General features: G+C 29.1%; 2 protein-coding genes across 2 annotated transcripts; both read left to right on the top strand.

The window, feature by feature from the left end:
* The first annotated feature begins 1,184 nt into the window (after positions 1 to 1,184).
* On the top strand, positions 1,185 to 3,883 carry LOC8289482 (pentatricopeptide repeat-containing protein DOT4, chloroplastic). The gene has a single exon (XM_025158161.2). It carries the CDS (start codon positions 1,374 to 1,376, stop codon positions 3,282 to 3,284), a length of 1,911 nt encoding a protein of 636 aa, XP_025013929.1. The 5' UTR covers positions 1,185 to 1,373; the 3' UTR covers positions 3,285 to 3,883.
* On the top strand, positions 3,562 to 10,037 carry LOC125370501. Its single transcript, XM_048376277.1, has 5 exons — positions 3,562 to 3,698; positions 3,956 to 4,050; positions 6,484 to 8,995; positions 9,232 to 9,399; positions 9,473 to 10,037. Exons 3-5 carry the CDS (start codon positions 8,864 to 8,866, stop codon positions 9,875 to 9,877), a joined length of 705 nt encoding a protein of 234 aa, XP_048232234.1. The 5' UTR covers positions 3,562 to 3,698; positions 3,956 to 4,050; positions 6,484 to 8,863; the 3' UTR covers positions 9,878 to 10,037.
* The last annotated feature ends 8,831 nt before the right edge of the window (positions 10,038 to 18,868 follow it).

Genomic DNA, 18,868 nt, shown 5'->3' with positions numbered 1-18,868 from the left:
TTAAGTGACATAGAATCTCTTAACATGTTACACGTGATTTTAACTAAAAAATTCAAATACATTTAATCTAAAATTAATGTGTGATTTGATCTATTACTATAGGATTTAAAACATCTATACTTCTTTTTAATTGGGGAATAGAAGTAATTTCAATTAGGGTATATGATAAATTAGAATAAGTAAGGATGGGAGGATTAATGCCTAAAAATAAAAAGACCTGACAGAAATCTTTAACAAATAAATAAGCCGCAAATCTTAAAAATCGATTTAGATATTTTGATATTACTTGAAAATTTTGGTATCAATTGCTCTGTCTTGTTCTTAGTTTTTGTTGTTCATTGTATAAAGAAACAAATAAAATATGTGATTCTTTAGTTTTAAGGAAAGAAAAAAAAATAAGATTTTATTGTTTATCTATATAATATGGTATTTTAGTATTTTATTTATTTATTTATTTATTATTATTATTATTATTATTATTGGAGTCAATTGCTCCTATAATTAAGTTATCTCCCCATGTATATCACATCTGGTCTTTTTTGAGATTGACCCAACAAAATAAAAGCCTTAACCTGGCCAACAAGCTTTTGAAATTTCATGCCAATATAAAATAAATAAATAAAGACAATTCAAACTTGTGAAGCAACTTACAACCCCAAATGCCAGCAATGTAATTCTAGAGATTTTTCTTCTCATTATGATGACATCCCACCAAATGTTGTTTTTCTTTTTGGGTTATTTTTTTAATTCAATCATTTTCAGTCATTTTTAAAAATAATTTTGAGAGAATTTTAATATTATAACTTATTAGAAGAAGAATATATAAAATTCCTTGCTATATTATATATAAAATAATTTGGTATATAATGACCTCATGCAGACAACACAGGCATAACATCAGCAAAACCATACTTCTCTAATTACATTTAAAAAAAAAAACATTTCCTTTTTCCTTTTTCTATTTGACTTTTATTGCATTGAAGGGAAAATGTTAGACATTAGAAAATAATAAATATATGAATATTCAAAACATTAGAAAATAATTTTTGAGGTGATTATTTTGTTAGAAAGATATTTTTCAGAAGCGAATTCTTATATATTCCGTTATAAGGTAAGATTGATTAAATTGATTAATTTTGTTTCTTGAGAACTATGTAAAATAATTAATTAGATATTACGATCGAGCAAAAATGCTTAATCTATAGTGACAAGAAACGACATCGTTTGATGTGGAGCTTGATAATATAGCAATTCGTTATTATTGCAACAGAAAATTCAATCTCCGTTCGAACTCCCGCCAAAATTCTAACTTGAGTGCTTAAAAAAAAGAAAAACTTTAGCTTTTGAGCATTTTTGCAAGAAATTAGAATTGAATGAGTTTATGGCAGAGAAACAAAAGGAGTCTTTTCTATTTACATATCAGTCCCAAATCTGTTTCTCTTATAAATATGCTTCAACTCTGCAGCAACTTAAAATCACTACACGCAGGCAAGCAGATTCACCAACAAATCACAGTATCTGGGTGGGGCAAGGATCCTTTTATGCTGACCAAATTGATCCAAATGTATGCAGATTGTGACCATTTGTTCTCTGCGCAGAGATTGTTTGATAAAATGCCGCAGCCAAATGTTTATGCTTGGACTGCGATTTTCGGGTTTTACTTGAGACATGGAATGTATGACAAATGTGTGCAGAATTATGGGTTCATGAAATATAGCGACGTTTTGCCTGATAACTATGTGTTTCCAAAAGTGTTAAGAGCGTGTACGCAGTTGTTGTGGTTCGAAGGAGGGATTTGGATCCATAAAGATGTTATTGTTTGTGGGTGCGAGTCTAATTTGCAAGTTTGCAATTCATTGATTGATATGTATGTGAAATGTGGAAATGCTAGGAGTGCTAGGTTGGTTTTTGAGGAAATGGAGGAGAGAGATTTGTTTTCATGGAATTCGATGATTTCAGGATACGTGTCAAATGGGTTAGCAGATCTGGCTGTGGAGCTTCTAAATTGTATGAGATTAGATGGTTTTGAACCTGATGTTGTGACTTGGAATACTTTGATGGATGCCTATTGTCAAATGGGGCGTTTTGATGAAGCTTGGGAAGTTCTTAAACAGATTGAGCAGCCTAATATCATCTCTTGGACCACTTTGATCTCTAGTTATTCTAAGATTGGAGAGCATGATATGTCATTAAGGGTATTCCAAGATATGATCATTAGAGAAGTTGTTTCTCCTGATTTAGATTGTTTGTGTAGTGTCCTTGTCTCATGCCGGCATATTGGTGCTTTGAGGAGTGGGAAAGAGATACATGGTTATGGGACAAAAATGGAAACTAACACTGTGTTTTATAGTTCAGCTGGTGCTGCTTTGCTCACAATGTATGCTAAATGTGGTAGAATTCAGGATGCTATAAATGTATTTGAACTGATGGACAAATCTGATATTGTTACTTGGAATGCTATGATTCTTGGCTTTGTTGAACTAGACTTGGGAAAACAGGCCATTGAATGTTTTCGTGAGATGCAAAGAATGGACATTAAGAATGATCAAACAACGATATCTACCATTTTGCCTGTGTGTGATTTACAATATGGGAACCCAATTCATGCCTATGTCAGGAAAAGCATCACTCTGAGTTCAGTTGTTACAGTTTGGAATGCAGTGATACACATGTATTGCAAGTGTGGATGCGTGAGATCTGCATATACCATATTTTGTAGCATGCCCAACAAAGATGTAGTTTCATGGAACACAATGATTGGAGGATTTGGCATGCATGGGCATGGCCAGGCTGCACTTAAACTTCTGAAAGAGATGATTCTGTCAGGCATTTTCCCTAATTCTACAACGTTCACTTCTGTGTTATCAGCTTGTAGTCATTCAGGTCTTGTAGATGAGGGCTTTAGACTTTTTCGCAGCATGACTGAAGACTATTCAATAACACCTAGAATGGAACATTATTCTTGTATTGTTGATATGCTAGCACGTGCTGGTCAGTTTGCAGATGCTGTCACTTTTATTCACAAAATGCCTCTAGAACCTGATAAGTCCATTTGGGGAGCTTTACTAGCTGCATGCCGAGCCTATCAAAATCTTGACTTTGGAAGGCTGGCTGCCGAACAGCTAATCCGCATGGAACCTAAATGTGCAGGCCATTATGTGACATTATCAAATATATATGCTAGAGCTGGAAGATGGGATGATGCAGGAAGGGTGAGAAAAGAAATAGAAGGCAAAGGACTGGTCAAGCCATCAGGGCAAAGTTTGATTGAAACTAGGGACTGAGAAAATGTATATTAACTTTCAATAGTTTTCTAAAGCATTCCATAGGGTTCATAAAGTGAGGTCCTGTGCTTAGTCAGTTGAGAATGCATGAAGGAACATGCAAGTTCTATTTGCTGATTTGACTATCTATCTGAGAATTAGATAGATTCTGGAAACTGGGGACATTTGGACTCGTCTTAAAATTTTCAAAACCAAGATTTTTTAATCAAGGATTCCCCATTCCCTTCTCTATTATATTATATATACTCCTCCTCCTCCTATCTTTGCTTTCCTCATTGTCTTCCCATTTGAGTAGATCATTCACTGTTGCTCTGGTCTGAGGCCAGTCACATTAACTACGCCATTGAACTTCTCCAGGGGGCCTGCTTCTTTATCCTTGATGACCTCAGGCTTGTGTTTCAAATGCTAAGGCAGGTTCATATCTAATACTTTATCTTGGTTTGCTCTCTATTTGATGATTGAGAAATTGTGGAGAAGTTCTCTATGCTTGTTGGATGTGACCTTTGTTTGCTATAACTATAGATGTGAATTACAAGAGCTTTATTTTGTTTCTTCTCCCCTTGTTCTGAGTCTTGTGTGACAACCAAATATTGGAGTTACGTTTGTGGTTATTGTTTGACTTTATTATGATTGTACTTTTTAATTGAGACATTTTGTGTTCCTTTGTGAAGAAATTTATTGTGCTACTCAGAAGAGGTGCTGAAAGGGCTGGAGATTCTGCAATTAAAGCTCGAGGTTTGCTCCCAGCATCCTAGATGACTATCAGGTGTGAACTTCATTTCCTTTTAACAGATGGATAATAAGATATTTCTGGAATTTATAGCGATGTTAGATGTTTTAGAGACTCTATTGCTCATCAAGTTTCTGTTTCCAATGCATCCAGAATGCAAACACCCTCTGAATCACTAGAAGTCAATCAACTAGAGCCCTCAATTACTGTATGCTACCAGTAAACGTAAGCAATGTTCAGTTCTCCTAGAAGTGTATATGCTTATGAATCAACTAGCACCGGGATGATTGTAGCACCCGCGCTTCACATTAACCTAGAATCTTAATTGTCCAAATGAACAGAAAATATGCAACTGGAGAAAGAGCAAAGGAAGTACTGGATATAAGCTTTAGCAAGATAACCAAGATTCTATTCTTCTGGAGTTTATCCTTCAAAAGGATGATGCAATAAACAAGAGTTTAATGCTACTTGTACCAGCACAAGAATGTCAAGGGGACAAGTGAACAAGCATGTGAAGTTAGTTTAGTTTCATGGGCCTCAGTAGTTTGGGACTGTTTAAGGTGGCTGGATATGCTTCTGGGAAAATTACACAAATACCGAAAATGGTGCACATTCTATCAAAAATAGGGTGTCCCAAAATTTATTACAAAACTCCTGAAATTTTGAAAATAATATAAAAAATACCGGAAATTTTTGAAAATAATATAAAAAATACCTGATTCTGTGAAACAAAGTGTAAAACCTAAAAAAATAAAAAAAATAAATCAACACAAATCCACTAGATCAAATAAAAAACAAATAGATTGATAAAATTTTACTTTCAAACCAAAATCGACAACTACATTTAAAAAAATTAGAAAAAAAATGCTAGTTCCAAATCTTTAAAATAAAATTATAAATTTCACAAAGTAGCTTAGTTTTCTTCAAATATTTGTTTGTTTTGATCAAATTACAAGCAATATTGATGAAATTGACACATTTGCAGGAGTTTCATAAATGATTAATCAATCCAAATTGATTTTAGAAGATAAATCTGAAAAAAGAAAAGTAAAGTACAAACCTAGAAATAATATTGATCAGGTATACAAAAAAAACAAAAATAAATCAAAATTCAACATACCAGAAAGACATATCTAAAATGAAAAAAATAAATAAAAATGTTGATTTATCATAAAAATAAATTAAAAAATAATATAATTGAAGGTAAATTAAAAAATATTTTAAAATAAAAATATTGATTTGTTGTAAAATAAATAAAAAAATAAAATTAATATATTTTGAAATAAAAATGTTATTTTGTAGCAAAAGATAAATTAAATATAATAAAAAATAGAAAAACAACAAAAACCAAATATAACTTGCATATGGCATGCCATATGACATGACATATCAAATTATTTCACCGTCTAATGTAAATGACATAATAAAAGGACACATGATGGTATGCATGCAAATTACCACAATATTTAAAGAAATGTCACACATGGCATGCATGCAAGAGTAAAGATTCTTTCTCTTTTTTTTTTTATCTTCTATCATTCTTCATTTTTTGACTCCTTCAATTTTTCTTATTCGGTTTTTCTTCTTTAATTATACCTCTATCTCATTTTTTTCTTCAAAAATAAAGATTTATTTCTATTTTTACTTGAAATATGACTCATTCTACCAACTTTTTCACTTAAAGAAATGTCACACATAACATGCATGAAAAGAAAAATAAATTTTCTCTTTTTTTTTTTACCACACACTACTAATCAGGGTTAAATGCGCCGCTGGTACCAAACCTTCGCACTTTTTTCCAAATGGTACCAAACTTTTAATTTGTTTCTTTTTGGTACCACTCATATTATTTATGTATCTTCCGCCAGTACCAAAGAGAAATCCGGCATTTATTTGTTGATGTGGCTGCCGGATTTATGAATGATAACACACCACTTGCCACATCTGTTGCTGACTTAACAGCTTAATCCTAGTCAACAATTAATTAATTACCTTTAATTTGAGCTAAAAAATTGAGAGAAATTGAAATGAAATTGGTTTCATCCTCTAAGCTAACCCAAAAGTAACCATTGGTACCAAACCTCAAAAATCAACGCAAACTGCTCGACTTCCACCTCCATTGTCAACAATCTCTGAATCTCTCGTTTCTCGTCTCTGACCTTCTTCTTCGTACCTGGACATTGCGACATTGTAGAACAATGACACTCGACTGGCGAGTGAGGGAGAAAGCCGAAGACCCACCACTATACTGCAAGTACAAACGGGCCGATAGTTATTCTATGGTTTTTGAAAGCTATTTTGCATCTTTTATTGAGTAGTGCATGTTGTATTTATTTGGAAGTTAAGAATGCAGGGGCTAGGGTTTTCCCTAATTCCTTTTTAAAAATGCAAAGAATGTTGATGATGTTTGTTTATAAACATTGCTTATGTGTGGTTGTTTCACATTTGTTTAATTAATTTATTTTGCAGTGCCTAATTCCGAATACTTCACTTTGTATTGGCATTATTATGGACTTGATGGTAGAGGTCAACCTAAGATATGGGATATAGGAGCTGTGGATTTTTGTAGTTTAGATAAGATATCCAGGATAGAAATTGATTCAATGGCTAGAGAGCTAGGAATGAATCCTGAAACAAAGCTGATTATGTGGAAGGATCCTACAAAGAGTATGAGTGATGGGTTGACAAGCCTTGAAATTGATAAGGATGCTTTAGAAATGGCAATGGTTGTGGAGGGTTCTAAATTAATGCATATATTTAGCATGGATAAGTGTGAAACAAAAGAAAAGGCTAGGGAAGAAGCTGGGCAGAAGCTAGGGCAGAAGCTGGGGAGGAGGCTGTGAAAAATAAGGATGATGAAAGCTGTAAGGATAATGATGCAGATTCAGAGGACACTGAGTTTGTGGACTCTGATTATGACCTGAGGGATGAAGATGCTAATGATGATGCCATGTTTGATGAGTTTGTTGATAAGGAGCTTGAGAGGGACAGACTATCTGGTTCTAGAAGTGCTAGGCAACCTGCTAAGGAGCTCTCTGAAGAGACAGATGCCACAGTTTATGGTCCATCAGATGAGATGTTGTCATGCTCCTCATCTGAAGACAGCGATGCAAAATCAAGGAAGCAAAGATGGCCTGTGTTTAATGAGGAGACTGACATGGCAAATCCCTACTTCAAGATTGGAATGCTCTTCAGTTCCTTCAAACAATTCAAGGATGTTGTCATCAATCAAAAGTAGAAATCAGGTTATATTTGGGCCAAATTCAAGGCAGAAATGCAAGGCAAAATGCAAGAAAGGATGCCAGTTTTTCATTTGGGCCTACCTACTGAACTCAGACAAACAAACAATGCAGATAAAGTCAGCCAATTTCATCCACAACTGTTCAAGAGAGGCATACAATAGGCATGTTAATGCCAATTGGATAGCTGAACATTATGTTGAAAGGTTCAGAGCTGATCCCAGTTGGGCAATTCAAGGGATCATACAAGCTGTAAAAGAAGATTGTGGTGTTGAAGTGTCCAGACTGAAAGCATGGAGAGGAAGAAATACTGCTTTGACATTTATCAATGGTGATGAGACAGAGTAGCTTTCTAGCCTTCATGATTATAAGCTAGAACTCTTGAGAAGTAATCTAGGAAGCACAATAGTTTTTGGTTTGAATGAAGGTGTTTTTAATCAAATGTATATGTGCTTTGCTGCATTGAGGGGATGATTTAAGTTTTGTAGGCCTTTCATATCTTTGGATGGTTGTTGGCTGAAAGGAGTATTTGGAGGACAGCTTCTCACAGCTGTTGGTTTAGATGCAAATGACTGCATCTATCCAGTTGCATTGTGTGTTGTGCAAAAAGAAAACAAGGAGAACTAGAAATAGTTTTTGGAGCTGCTGGCTCAAGATGTGGGGATAACAAACAGTTATCAATGGGTGTTTATGACTGACAGGCAGAAGGTAAATACTCTTCACAATTTGCTTTTCTATTCCTTCATATATTTTGGCATAATGGTATTAATTATATGTTGTTCTTTTGGAATAAGGTCTTATTCCTGCCATTGAAGAACTTTTCCCTAATTCTGAACATAGATTTTGTGTTAGACATATGCATATAATTTTAGGAAGAAATTTAATAGTCTAGGGTTAAAAGAACTTGTGTGGGGTGCTGTTAAGGCAAGTTATGTCCAGATTTTTCAAAGGATAATAGAGAAGTTTGCAGCAGCATCACATCAAGGACATAATTACATGAATAGCATCCCTCCTCATCATTGGTCTAGATCTCATTTTAGGACTGATGCTAAGTGTGACATGTTGTTAAACAACTTATGTGAGTGTTTGAACAATTTTATCTTAGATACTAGAAGCAAGGGTGTGATAGCTATGAATGAGGTTATAAGAACAAAATTAATGAAGAGGATATATAAGAACAGGGATGCCATGAAAAGAGTGGCATCTGCTTACCGCCCTAAGATATTGAAAAAACTAGAAAAATGCAAAGAATTTTGCTGGATGTTTACAACAGAGTGGTCTGAAGGTGACAGATTTCAAGTGGTTGGCCCAGGGGGACAGTTTGTAGTTGACAAACAAGAAATGACATGCACATGTAGGAGGTGGGATCTAACTGGAATACCTTGTTGTCATGCTATATGTGCAATTTGGTATAACAATGAGAATCCTGAATTTTATATACATGACTTCTGCAAGGTTGAAACATACCTAAAATGCTATAGCCATTTGATTAACCCAACCACCAGTAAAGAATTTTGGCCCAGGCAACTACCCCACCAGTCTTACCCTCCAAACCAATAAAATCTAGAAAAAGCAGACCTGCTAGAAAGAGAAGATTAGAGAAAGAAGAGATGGAAAGTCTGATCAGAAATGGTAAGGTCACCAAGAAGGGCTCTGTGATGACATGCACAGTTTGTGGTGCTAAGGGCCACAACAAGAGGTTTCATGGTGCTGGTGCTTCTACAAGGAGGGAGAAACTGCCTGTAAGTATGTCATTCTTCTCATTTACTTATGCCTGTAAGTATATTGAATTGGTACCAAACTGTGTTCTTTTATATCCAAATGGTACCAAACTATATCAAATTGGTACCAAACATTGGATAATTATATCCAATTGGTACCAAATATAGGTAATTTATATCCAATTGATACCTAACATTGGTTACTTATATCCAATTGGTATATAATACCCCTTCAATTTCTTTCTTTCTTATTGTAGGTGAAGAGGAAGACAAAAAAACAGCAAAAGGAAAAGGAATCAAATGTTGCAACTACTGCTGCACAGAATGTAGATGACCAACTTGATCATGTAGCTCCTACAGACACAGCTCCTTTAGGGACAGCTTTAACATTTGATAATTTGTCACCGCTAATACCATTGTCACAGGTAAGTAATATGTCACCTCTAATATTTATTCAGTAATGTCAACTGTATGCTAACTTGAGACTTTATTATACAGTTATTCAATGTAACATCATCAACAAAAGAATCAGAAAAACCTGCAGTTCACTCTACTACATCACCTTTAAAACCTACCAGCAAGAAGAGTAAAAGCATTAATGATTTGTTGAGTGAGCTGCCACCAAATCTGGCCTTTGGAAGACTTTCACAAACACAGAAAGGAGAAACTGAAGCTAAGGGAAAAAAAACTTTCAAACCCCTAGGGTTGTTGAGCAAAGATGTTGGGGCTGAAGGAGTTACCACAATAACAAAACAAGACAAAGAAAAACAGAAGATTGATGGAAGTGTTTCAACAAAGAAGAGAGCTTGGGTGCCTCCAGGAAATGCAAAGAACAAAGGAATTACAATTGGAAATCGTAAAAAAATAACGTTTATTTTGGTTGTTGTTTTATTAATATATTAATATATGTGTGGACCTAATATGTGGTCTTTTGACAGAATTTCGTTTTTTGTAATGGCTTTTGACAGCCTTGGGTGTAGGGTTCATGTGGACAGAATTTCCACATCCATTCACTTTTTGTTTAAACATTTCATTATTTAAAGTAATCTACAGAGTACAATTATTTTCACTCAATAGGACATATTTGTGCATATTTATCATAACAGTAACATTCAAATGAAGCAATATTAATCAACTATTGTAAAGACCAAATACTCATTTATCATTTCATTCATTCATCAGTAAATTATATAAGTAACAGTAGTTGTAAATACTTGTATCCAAAGTACATCTTTAAGTAAAGCTATATATTCTAAATAACAATCCTAGCCATACCATAACAGTCAAGCTTAGACACTCCATTCTGCACTTCATGCTCCATCTTTCTTCTTTCATTTTCTGCAGCTTTGAATTTAGCAAACTAATCCATTCTTGTACTCATTCAGCAGCTCAGTTGTAAGGTCAGATTCACCACTTTCCATTTTAAAGTTAATAAAATGACAAATGAAGAATATGTACATGAAAAAGGTTCTTCATTACAACTCAAAACATATCAATGTAAGCTAAGACAACATCTCCAAAACTTACTATAACAGAGCATAACCAAACTTGCTCCCGGATTTCCTTTATGTTCGAGAGACGAAGCTTCACTTTCAGTTGTTTTTGGCAAAGCTTCACTTTCAGTTCGAGAGACGAAGTCACCATGCACATATAGATCGGTGGCTCAACTCCAACACTAAACACACTTTCAGTTGTTTCTTGCTCTATTTATTCGACACGATAAAGAACAAGGAAGCTACAAAATCGATTATTAGAGAAAGTAAATCGATCGATATAATAAAAACTAGATTTCATAAATTGAGAATTTTTCTGATTTAGGGTTATTTATTTGGGGTTTAAGGTTATAAATTGGGAATAAAAACTAGATGTTGTTAGTTGCTGAGTTGGATAACTAGTTAATTGCTGACTAGGATTAAGTTGCTGGGCCAGCAACAGATGTGGTAAGTGGTGTGTTATCATTCATAAATCCGGCAGCCACATCAACAAATAAGTGTCGGATTCCTCTTTGGTACTGGCGGAAGATACAGAAATAATAGGAGTGGTATCAAAAAGAAACAAATTAAAGGTTTGGTACCATTTGAAAAAAAGTGCAAAGGTTTGGTACCAGCGGCGCATTTAACCCCTACTAATCACAAACAATTCAATTTCTTCTCTCGGTCTATGAATAAATTTTTTAATGTAATAGAACTTTATCTAATAGGTGTTACGATCCATGAAACGATACATACATATATATATATATATATATATAATAGTCTTTTTTTTCTTTTTATTTATTTTATTCTTAATTTTTATTTTACAATACTTTTTTTATTTTATGCTTTTTACTAATACTTGAAGCCCATATAAATATAATAATATCTTTTTAACTTTTATAGTAAAAGTAATAGATTCAATTAATATTGGTTGATAATGCAGGCCAGATTTAAATTTAAAATCAAATATTCATTGATCCCGCTTTGCAAGTTAAATAGAGTATCCTTCTTCAGTTTAAATTTCGTTAACAAAAGCAATATATATATATATATTCATTTTTAAATTGATAGCTCTTAGATGTTCAAATTTATGTTCGAAACGCATCCAAGGCACATGCAACGACAATTCCCAGCAAAAAGAATCCCCTACCACACTCTACAATGATCCTCCCCACTTCGAATTTTTCTTTTAAAAAAATTAGAAAAAAATAATAATATTATTTTTATTTTTATTTTTTTATGAATATATATTCCATAAAAATGATGGTCGCCACCAGACACTACTGAGCGTGGGGGTCACGTTGATGGACAAAAGACATGTGTGCTTAATCATTTCTTAATTTTTTATTTTTAGTTTTATCTTTATTTCTTTTTTCTACTCTCATAATTTCTTAAAAAGTAAACTTCAACTTCAAGCGAAGGAAGGATTGGATTGAGACCTTCTATACTGTCAAACAAAAACATAAAATACTATACTACAATTTAAACTGATATTTCTCAAAATTCAAAAAATTCAAATAGCATATTAAATAATTGAATGAAAAATAAATTTTTATTATAATTATGTATGAATAACAAATATATTAACAACGGATAAAAAATTCATTTACAAAAAAAAAATTAATATAAAAGCTATGCTACAGGTTTTCGCGCTATTTTAATTTTAATTTTAAAATCCGATGGTTAAAAATAAATAGTAATTTTTTTTATATTGTCTATTTTGAGATTTTAAAAAGAATTCAATATATGACGTGTATTAATTAAATAGCTTTGGGTTGGCATCTTTACAGTTTATTGTTTCCCAATTCTGTGCTTTCCGTACATCAATAATTTAGTTTCTATAAAATTCTTGATGGCTTTTGTTAGTAAGAAAATTTAAAATGAAAAATGAAAAATGTGTACGCCTTTTCTTTCTTCTTGAAAACCATTTTCAGAACGAAATTGTATTCAAATTCAAAAACTTATGCCTTTTCCTAAAAGATGATTTCAAGATATGAATAAGAAAGCAAGTACGAATATTAATTCATCAATCTTCAAAATATTTATGTTAAAGATTTAAGAAGGGGGAAAGGAAATAGAAATCTTTGAAAACGTCTAAGAAATTCTCCTGACTATTCCATCATTTTCAAAGGAAAAAGAAAATTGATTTCCAAAATTAAAAAGGTGAAAACAATGGACAGCTAAGAGCCTAAGATAGTGACGGAAATAAGAAAAAAAGTAAGAGTTTATAAAGAAATAAAAATGAGTACAAAAGCCATGTAACAAGGCCAACTCTCTCTGCAAGTCCCTTCTAGAAAAAAAGAGTCATTATTCATTGTAATTGATGGCCAATGTGCATTCCATGTCAAAATCAAATTAAAAAGGTAGAGTCCAAATTGATCGTATTAACCTCAAAATCAAATGGCTTAATCAGTCTCGAGTCATTTATAAGAAAATTAAAGTCTTTAGGTTTTTTCACATGTTTAGAACATTTTATTATTTGAGTGAATTAGGAAAAGCCTAATAATTTAGGTAATTTGACCTCTTAATTTCATGTTTTGCTTCATTAATTTTTTTTTTTAAACAACAAATCTGTTATTATAAAGAAAACTACAATCCAAACAGTTGGTTCGCTAATTTTAGTTCAATTTTAACTATGTCATGCGAATTATATCACTCAGTAATTTAAATTTATGGATGTCATAAATTCATTAACCTAATTATACTTATAAAATTTCATATGCCGCTCGTATTCATATAGTTAATAAAAATCATATATAAAAATTAATTTTAGCGATAAAAATACATTACTTATTGGATGAACATGATATTATTTATATACTGAATTTAAGAAAATAATTATAATGATATATGCTAGGTATTGATCTTTTGTCAATTTTTTATTTTATTATATGATTTTATAATAAAATATTTATCTTTTTAAGTTAGAAAAATTATGAAATATATTTTTTCGTTTATTTAAAGATAAATGATTTTTTTTTTTTAGTTTTTCAATTTTTCAATGCAAAATTATATATGTAAAAAATAAAATTAAATGTCGGTTCTCACCAAACTAGATGAGTCAGAGTCATACCAAGAGGATTCGAAGTGGAGCCCATAAAATATTTTCTGAGTATTGCCTTCCATTGATGCTTCAATAGGGACACCCTTCGTATGAACTGAAAGGATGGCCCCTTGCCATTAACTTCGGCTTTTTCTTGGATCCACTTACTGCCCTAAAAACTCCTTTAAGAACTCAAATTGTTGAGGTCATCTGCCTCTAATGGGTCCTAATCATTTCCATCTGTTCATCAAATATACCCATTCTCTTCTATGGTCCATAGTTTCCTCAATCACCATTTCTTTCTCTTTTTTCTTTTCTTGAAAAGGAAAAAAGAGAAAAAGAGTTTAAATTAGAGATGCTCGTTTTTTGAACCAATATTACATAATTAATGAGTTTTCCAACAATTTCTTTTTTAATTATTCTTTCGACATTTAACATTGAAGATTTCATGAGGTGGAAGACCCCAAAATATTAATGGGTACTTCAGTTCAGGCTGTCCCTGTTGTGCTCTTGCTTTTTTAACATTATTAGGAACATTTCTAAAGATCCCAGTTTGTTTACGCAATGAATTAACAAGTTACTTTACTTGTAAATCTAATACCTTAATCTGATGGTAATATGACACGATTTTGCATTAAACTTAAAAAATTAAATTTTATTAATCTAAAAATAAAAATTACTTTTTAGTTAATTATTTTATGGACAATCTTTTTATGTATTACAATACAATAAGGTTTTGGATTCCACATGAATTCTAATACGATTTTACTCAAATCCTATCAAAATTGAAGTAAAAGTAACTCGAAAATTGAGTGAAGAAAAACAAATAACAAAGTAGATAATTATCAGATTGTATTTTGTGATCTATTAGATGGTTTTTCTGTGATTCATTTTAATTGTTTAAATGGAAATTGACTTCTTTTTCTTTTTTTTTTATTATCTAATTTTAGATTTAATGGCTATTTCTACTATATATGTCATTGTTGGTTCATAAGTCAAATGTTAACAACGACGGGGTTCTGTTACCTCAGGAGGGACTTAAGCTACAAGTCGAAATGGGACATTGGAAAACGACCTAATCAATTGATGGAAAATATCCAAATATATTAACTACACTCCCTTCTCAACACTCCTTTTAAATATTTTCTTTATAAATTGATCTCTTTTATTTATTACTTCTACTAAAAATTTATAATTTATTATATTACTATATTCGTCTCAATTTCTCCGTAATTATAATTTCTCTTGTTCTCCTTAATTTTTATTTATTAAAAATGATTCTTATTATTAGTTCCGGTCAGATTTTTTAATGCCATTTTTGGCTGAAATTCAATAAAAAATTTATTTCATTTAATAAAAATACACGAAAAAAAGTATAATAAAAATGATAAAACTGAAAAAAAATATTGTAGTATTATAAAATATATTAATAATTAGTGTATAATTTATTTAAAAATTCTAACTATTTTAATAAAATTTAGTTTAGCTATAATTAATTCCACATAAATTTTTAAATTTGTAAAAAAATTTATAAATCCTAACCAAATCAATTATATTTGTGAATATGCTTTGTATTTCTTCTATAGTTAATATATTTAACTTTATCTGAAACAAAAATATTAATAATCCTTCTATTTTAAAAAGATAGTTATTTTTTCACATACTAAATTATAGTTTTTTTAATTTATTAGTTGAATAGCTAATGGTAACATGCCACTCATTTGTTATCATAAATATTATCATCCAAAATTAAATTACAACTTTGTTGCTTTAAACTTATCAAAATATAATTTTAGATCTTTTTATTTGAATTTCAATGGTTAAGGCTATAATAACAATAAATGAGTTGAAAACTTTAATAAAATTAATGGATCGGAGTTTAAAAATATATAATAAAGATATTTTAATAGAAATGGCAAAAATTAATAGTATCAATGGTTATAGACTAACTTTCCTAATCTATAGGTAGAATCATAGTGGATTACATTTTTGGGATGGAAATAACAGAAAAATTATTTATTCGTTAATATAAATATTACTTAAAATTAAATTTCAATTTTCTAATTTCAAAATTATAAAATTTTATTAAAAACAAATTTAAGTTTCAATTTATATATATATAGATTAATTTTTAGAGTTAAAATTTTTTTGACATGTGTTTAATTTTTGACACATAGAATTTTTGTTTTAACATGTGTATTTATTTATTTTGACATGTGTATTTATTTTTGACACATGAAGATATGAATCAAGGCTGCCATGAGGTTCCATTGCAAAGACATGTATAAAAGGGGCAAATTGGAAATGCAACTCATGTATGAAGATAATAATTCAACTTTATAACGAGACATTCACCCCATTTTAAAGAATAAAAGTCGTTCAACCATGATTAGGCTATTGGGCTTAATTCATATCTATTTGGTTCTTATCTTTTTGAGTTTTAGCTTAAGTAATTATTTTCGTTTAACTTTATTTAGTGAGGGTTTATTTTATTAAGTGTGAGTTATATGTGTGTTGTGTATGGTTATCATATGAAATTACATCTGAGTGCACATGATGAGTTATCATTTGGAAGTTATAAAATGAATGCAATCAATATAAAAACAACTATTTTTAATGAGCTTTAATGGGGATTAAAGGAAAAAACGTAGGAGAGCTCAAATAACATCCATTTAAGATTCTTTATCTTGTTTTGGCTATAAATAACAAAGCCAAATTTATTTGTGAACAATCAATTGATGAATGATAATTTTTATTTGTTATTTGTGAGTATTTTTGCTTAAGTTTTTATATGAACTTTGAACTTATTAAACTATTTTTTTAATTTGTGGCGTTCTCTAACCAAAATCTTGTGTTTGATTCTTAATTTACCAAATCACATGTGATTTGTAGCATTTGGAGTTGAATTCAAGTGCTAGTTTTATTGTTATAACTAATTTTTTCTAACTTCACTTTAGAATATCTTTGGGTTTTAGAACACATTAGTTATTGGAATGTATGGTTGCTAAAATAATGATTTCCTATAACATGGTACTCAAATATATGTATAATTTTATAATTTTTCTATTAATTTATTAATTAATAAATTATATATATATATATATATATATATATATATATAAATTTTGAGACTTAAATTTTTTTAACATGTGTGCTTAATTTTTAACACGTATAATTTTTATTTTGACACGTGTACTATTTTTGAACCATAGAATTCAAACTTATGTATATAATTTTGTAGTTTTTTCTGTAATTTATTGATTAATAAGTTATATTTCTAATTAAACATTGATTCTAATATTAAAAAATAGTATATTTATTATATTTTAGTATTATATTAACTGATAAATAGTTTCCAAATCAGATAATGATACTAATTCATCTTAAAAAATAACATATTAATTATATTTTAATATTATGTTAACTAATAAATAGTTTCCTACTCAGAAAATGATACTAATTCTATTCTAAAAAATAACATATTAATTATATTTTAATATTATATTAACTAATAATTTAATTTTTCAATTAGATAATAATTTTAATTCCAAGAAATAACCTCTTAAATTATATTTTTAATATTATATTTAATAATAAATTAATTTTTAATTATATAATAAAATTCTAATTTTAAAAATAATAATATCAATTATAGTATTAAGTTATATAATACTAAAATTAATTAATAAATATTTTTAAAAATAATTTTTATATTATTGTACTAATAAAATTTAAAATTTTAAAAGATAAAAAATATTTAAAAATAGTATAAAAAATATTTAAAAATAGTTAGTTTTTTTATTATTTTTTAAAATATTATAAATTAATTTTAAATATTAAATATTTTATTAAATTATATCTATCAACTTAATTTTATAATCGAAATAATAATATCAGTCATGCAACACATGGATAAACAATTAGTTCCTAATTAAATACTGACTCTATTCTAAAAAATAATATATTAATTATATTTTAATATTGTATTAACTAATAAATAGTTTTCTAATCAGATAATGATACTAATTGTACCTTATAAAATAGCATATTAAATATATTTTAATATTATATTAACTAATTTAAATAAAAATTCTAATTCTAGAAAATAATATCTTAGCTTATATTTTTAATATTATATTCAATTATAAATTGATTTTTTAATTATACAATAAATTTTTACTTTAAAAAGTAGTATCAATTACTTTGATAGTATTAATTTATATAATATTAAAATTAATTATTAATATTCTTAAGATGATTTTTATATCATTGCACTAATAAAATTTTAAAAGATTAAAAAGAACATTAAAAATAATTAATTTGCTATTATTTTTTAAGATATTATAAATGTTAAATATTAAAAATTTATTAAATTATATCTATTAATTTAATCTTATAATTAAAATAATAATAATAACAAGCAACATTTGGAATCTGGGCTCTTCTACTTCATTTTTATTTATTTATTTATTTTTAATAATAATAACAAGCAACGCAAAGATAAACGACTAGTATAACACTGAATTTTTGTATTTAAATCTCACTTACAAATTATATAGTACATAAAAATTAATATAAATAATTAACACTTAGAATATCCATATATTTATCAATTATAATAGAGAACTAACTTTCTTAATATCTATAAAAATTAAAATTGAATTTTTTTTTTGAGTCTGAAAGAAATATGATACTATTTAATTTTCATTCTTTTTTTTATTAAATACTATATACATATTTTTATTAACAATGATACATAAAAGCTAATCAATTACAAAAAGAAATGTAAAAAACAGAAGATTTACAACAATTCTGATTAATGGTGAAAAACTGGCATTATAGATATGTATGTTAAGATAAATTAAATTATTTAAAATTGAAAAAATAATAAAAATATTCATATTATTTTTTACAAAAAATACAATGTAATTTTTTTTATTATCTGAAAGTATTAAAAATATATTTTTAATTTTTTTTAAATATAGGATTAGTTGTTTTTTGATTGTTTTCTATAAAATAACCAAATAAAACCAATAAAAAATTAAAAACAATTGAAAAATAATCACACATATTTCAAAAAAATTAAAAAAATATTATTTCTAAAAAACTTTACACCATAAAAGTAATATTTAGAATATTTTCAAAAAGTTGCATTTGAAAAATTCTGCAAACCCTTTATCTAAGTTGGGCTTCAACGGATTTATTCTCAGAGTACTTTTGCAATTTGCAATTTGCAATTATTGAAATATTAAATCATGAATGCTTTTGGGTCCAAATGACAATCTTAATAAGAAATCATAAAGTGAAAGTTTTAGATAATATTTACTTTAAAAATTAAATTATATTGAGCCATGTGCATCATTACAGCAAGACCAT

This window comes from Ricinus communis, chromosome 7, assembly GCF_019578655.1.
Source record: "Ricinus communis isolate WT05 ecotype wild-type chromosome 7, ASM1957865v1, whole genome shotgun sequence".
Classification (NCBI taxonomy): Eukaryota; Viridiplantae; Streptophyta; class Magnoliopsida; order Malpighiales; family Euphorbiaceae; genus Ricinus; species Ricinus communis.
This window is presented reverse-complemented; position numbering and strand designations above follow the sequence as displayed.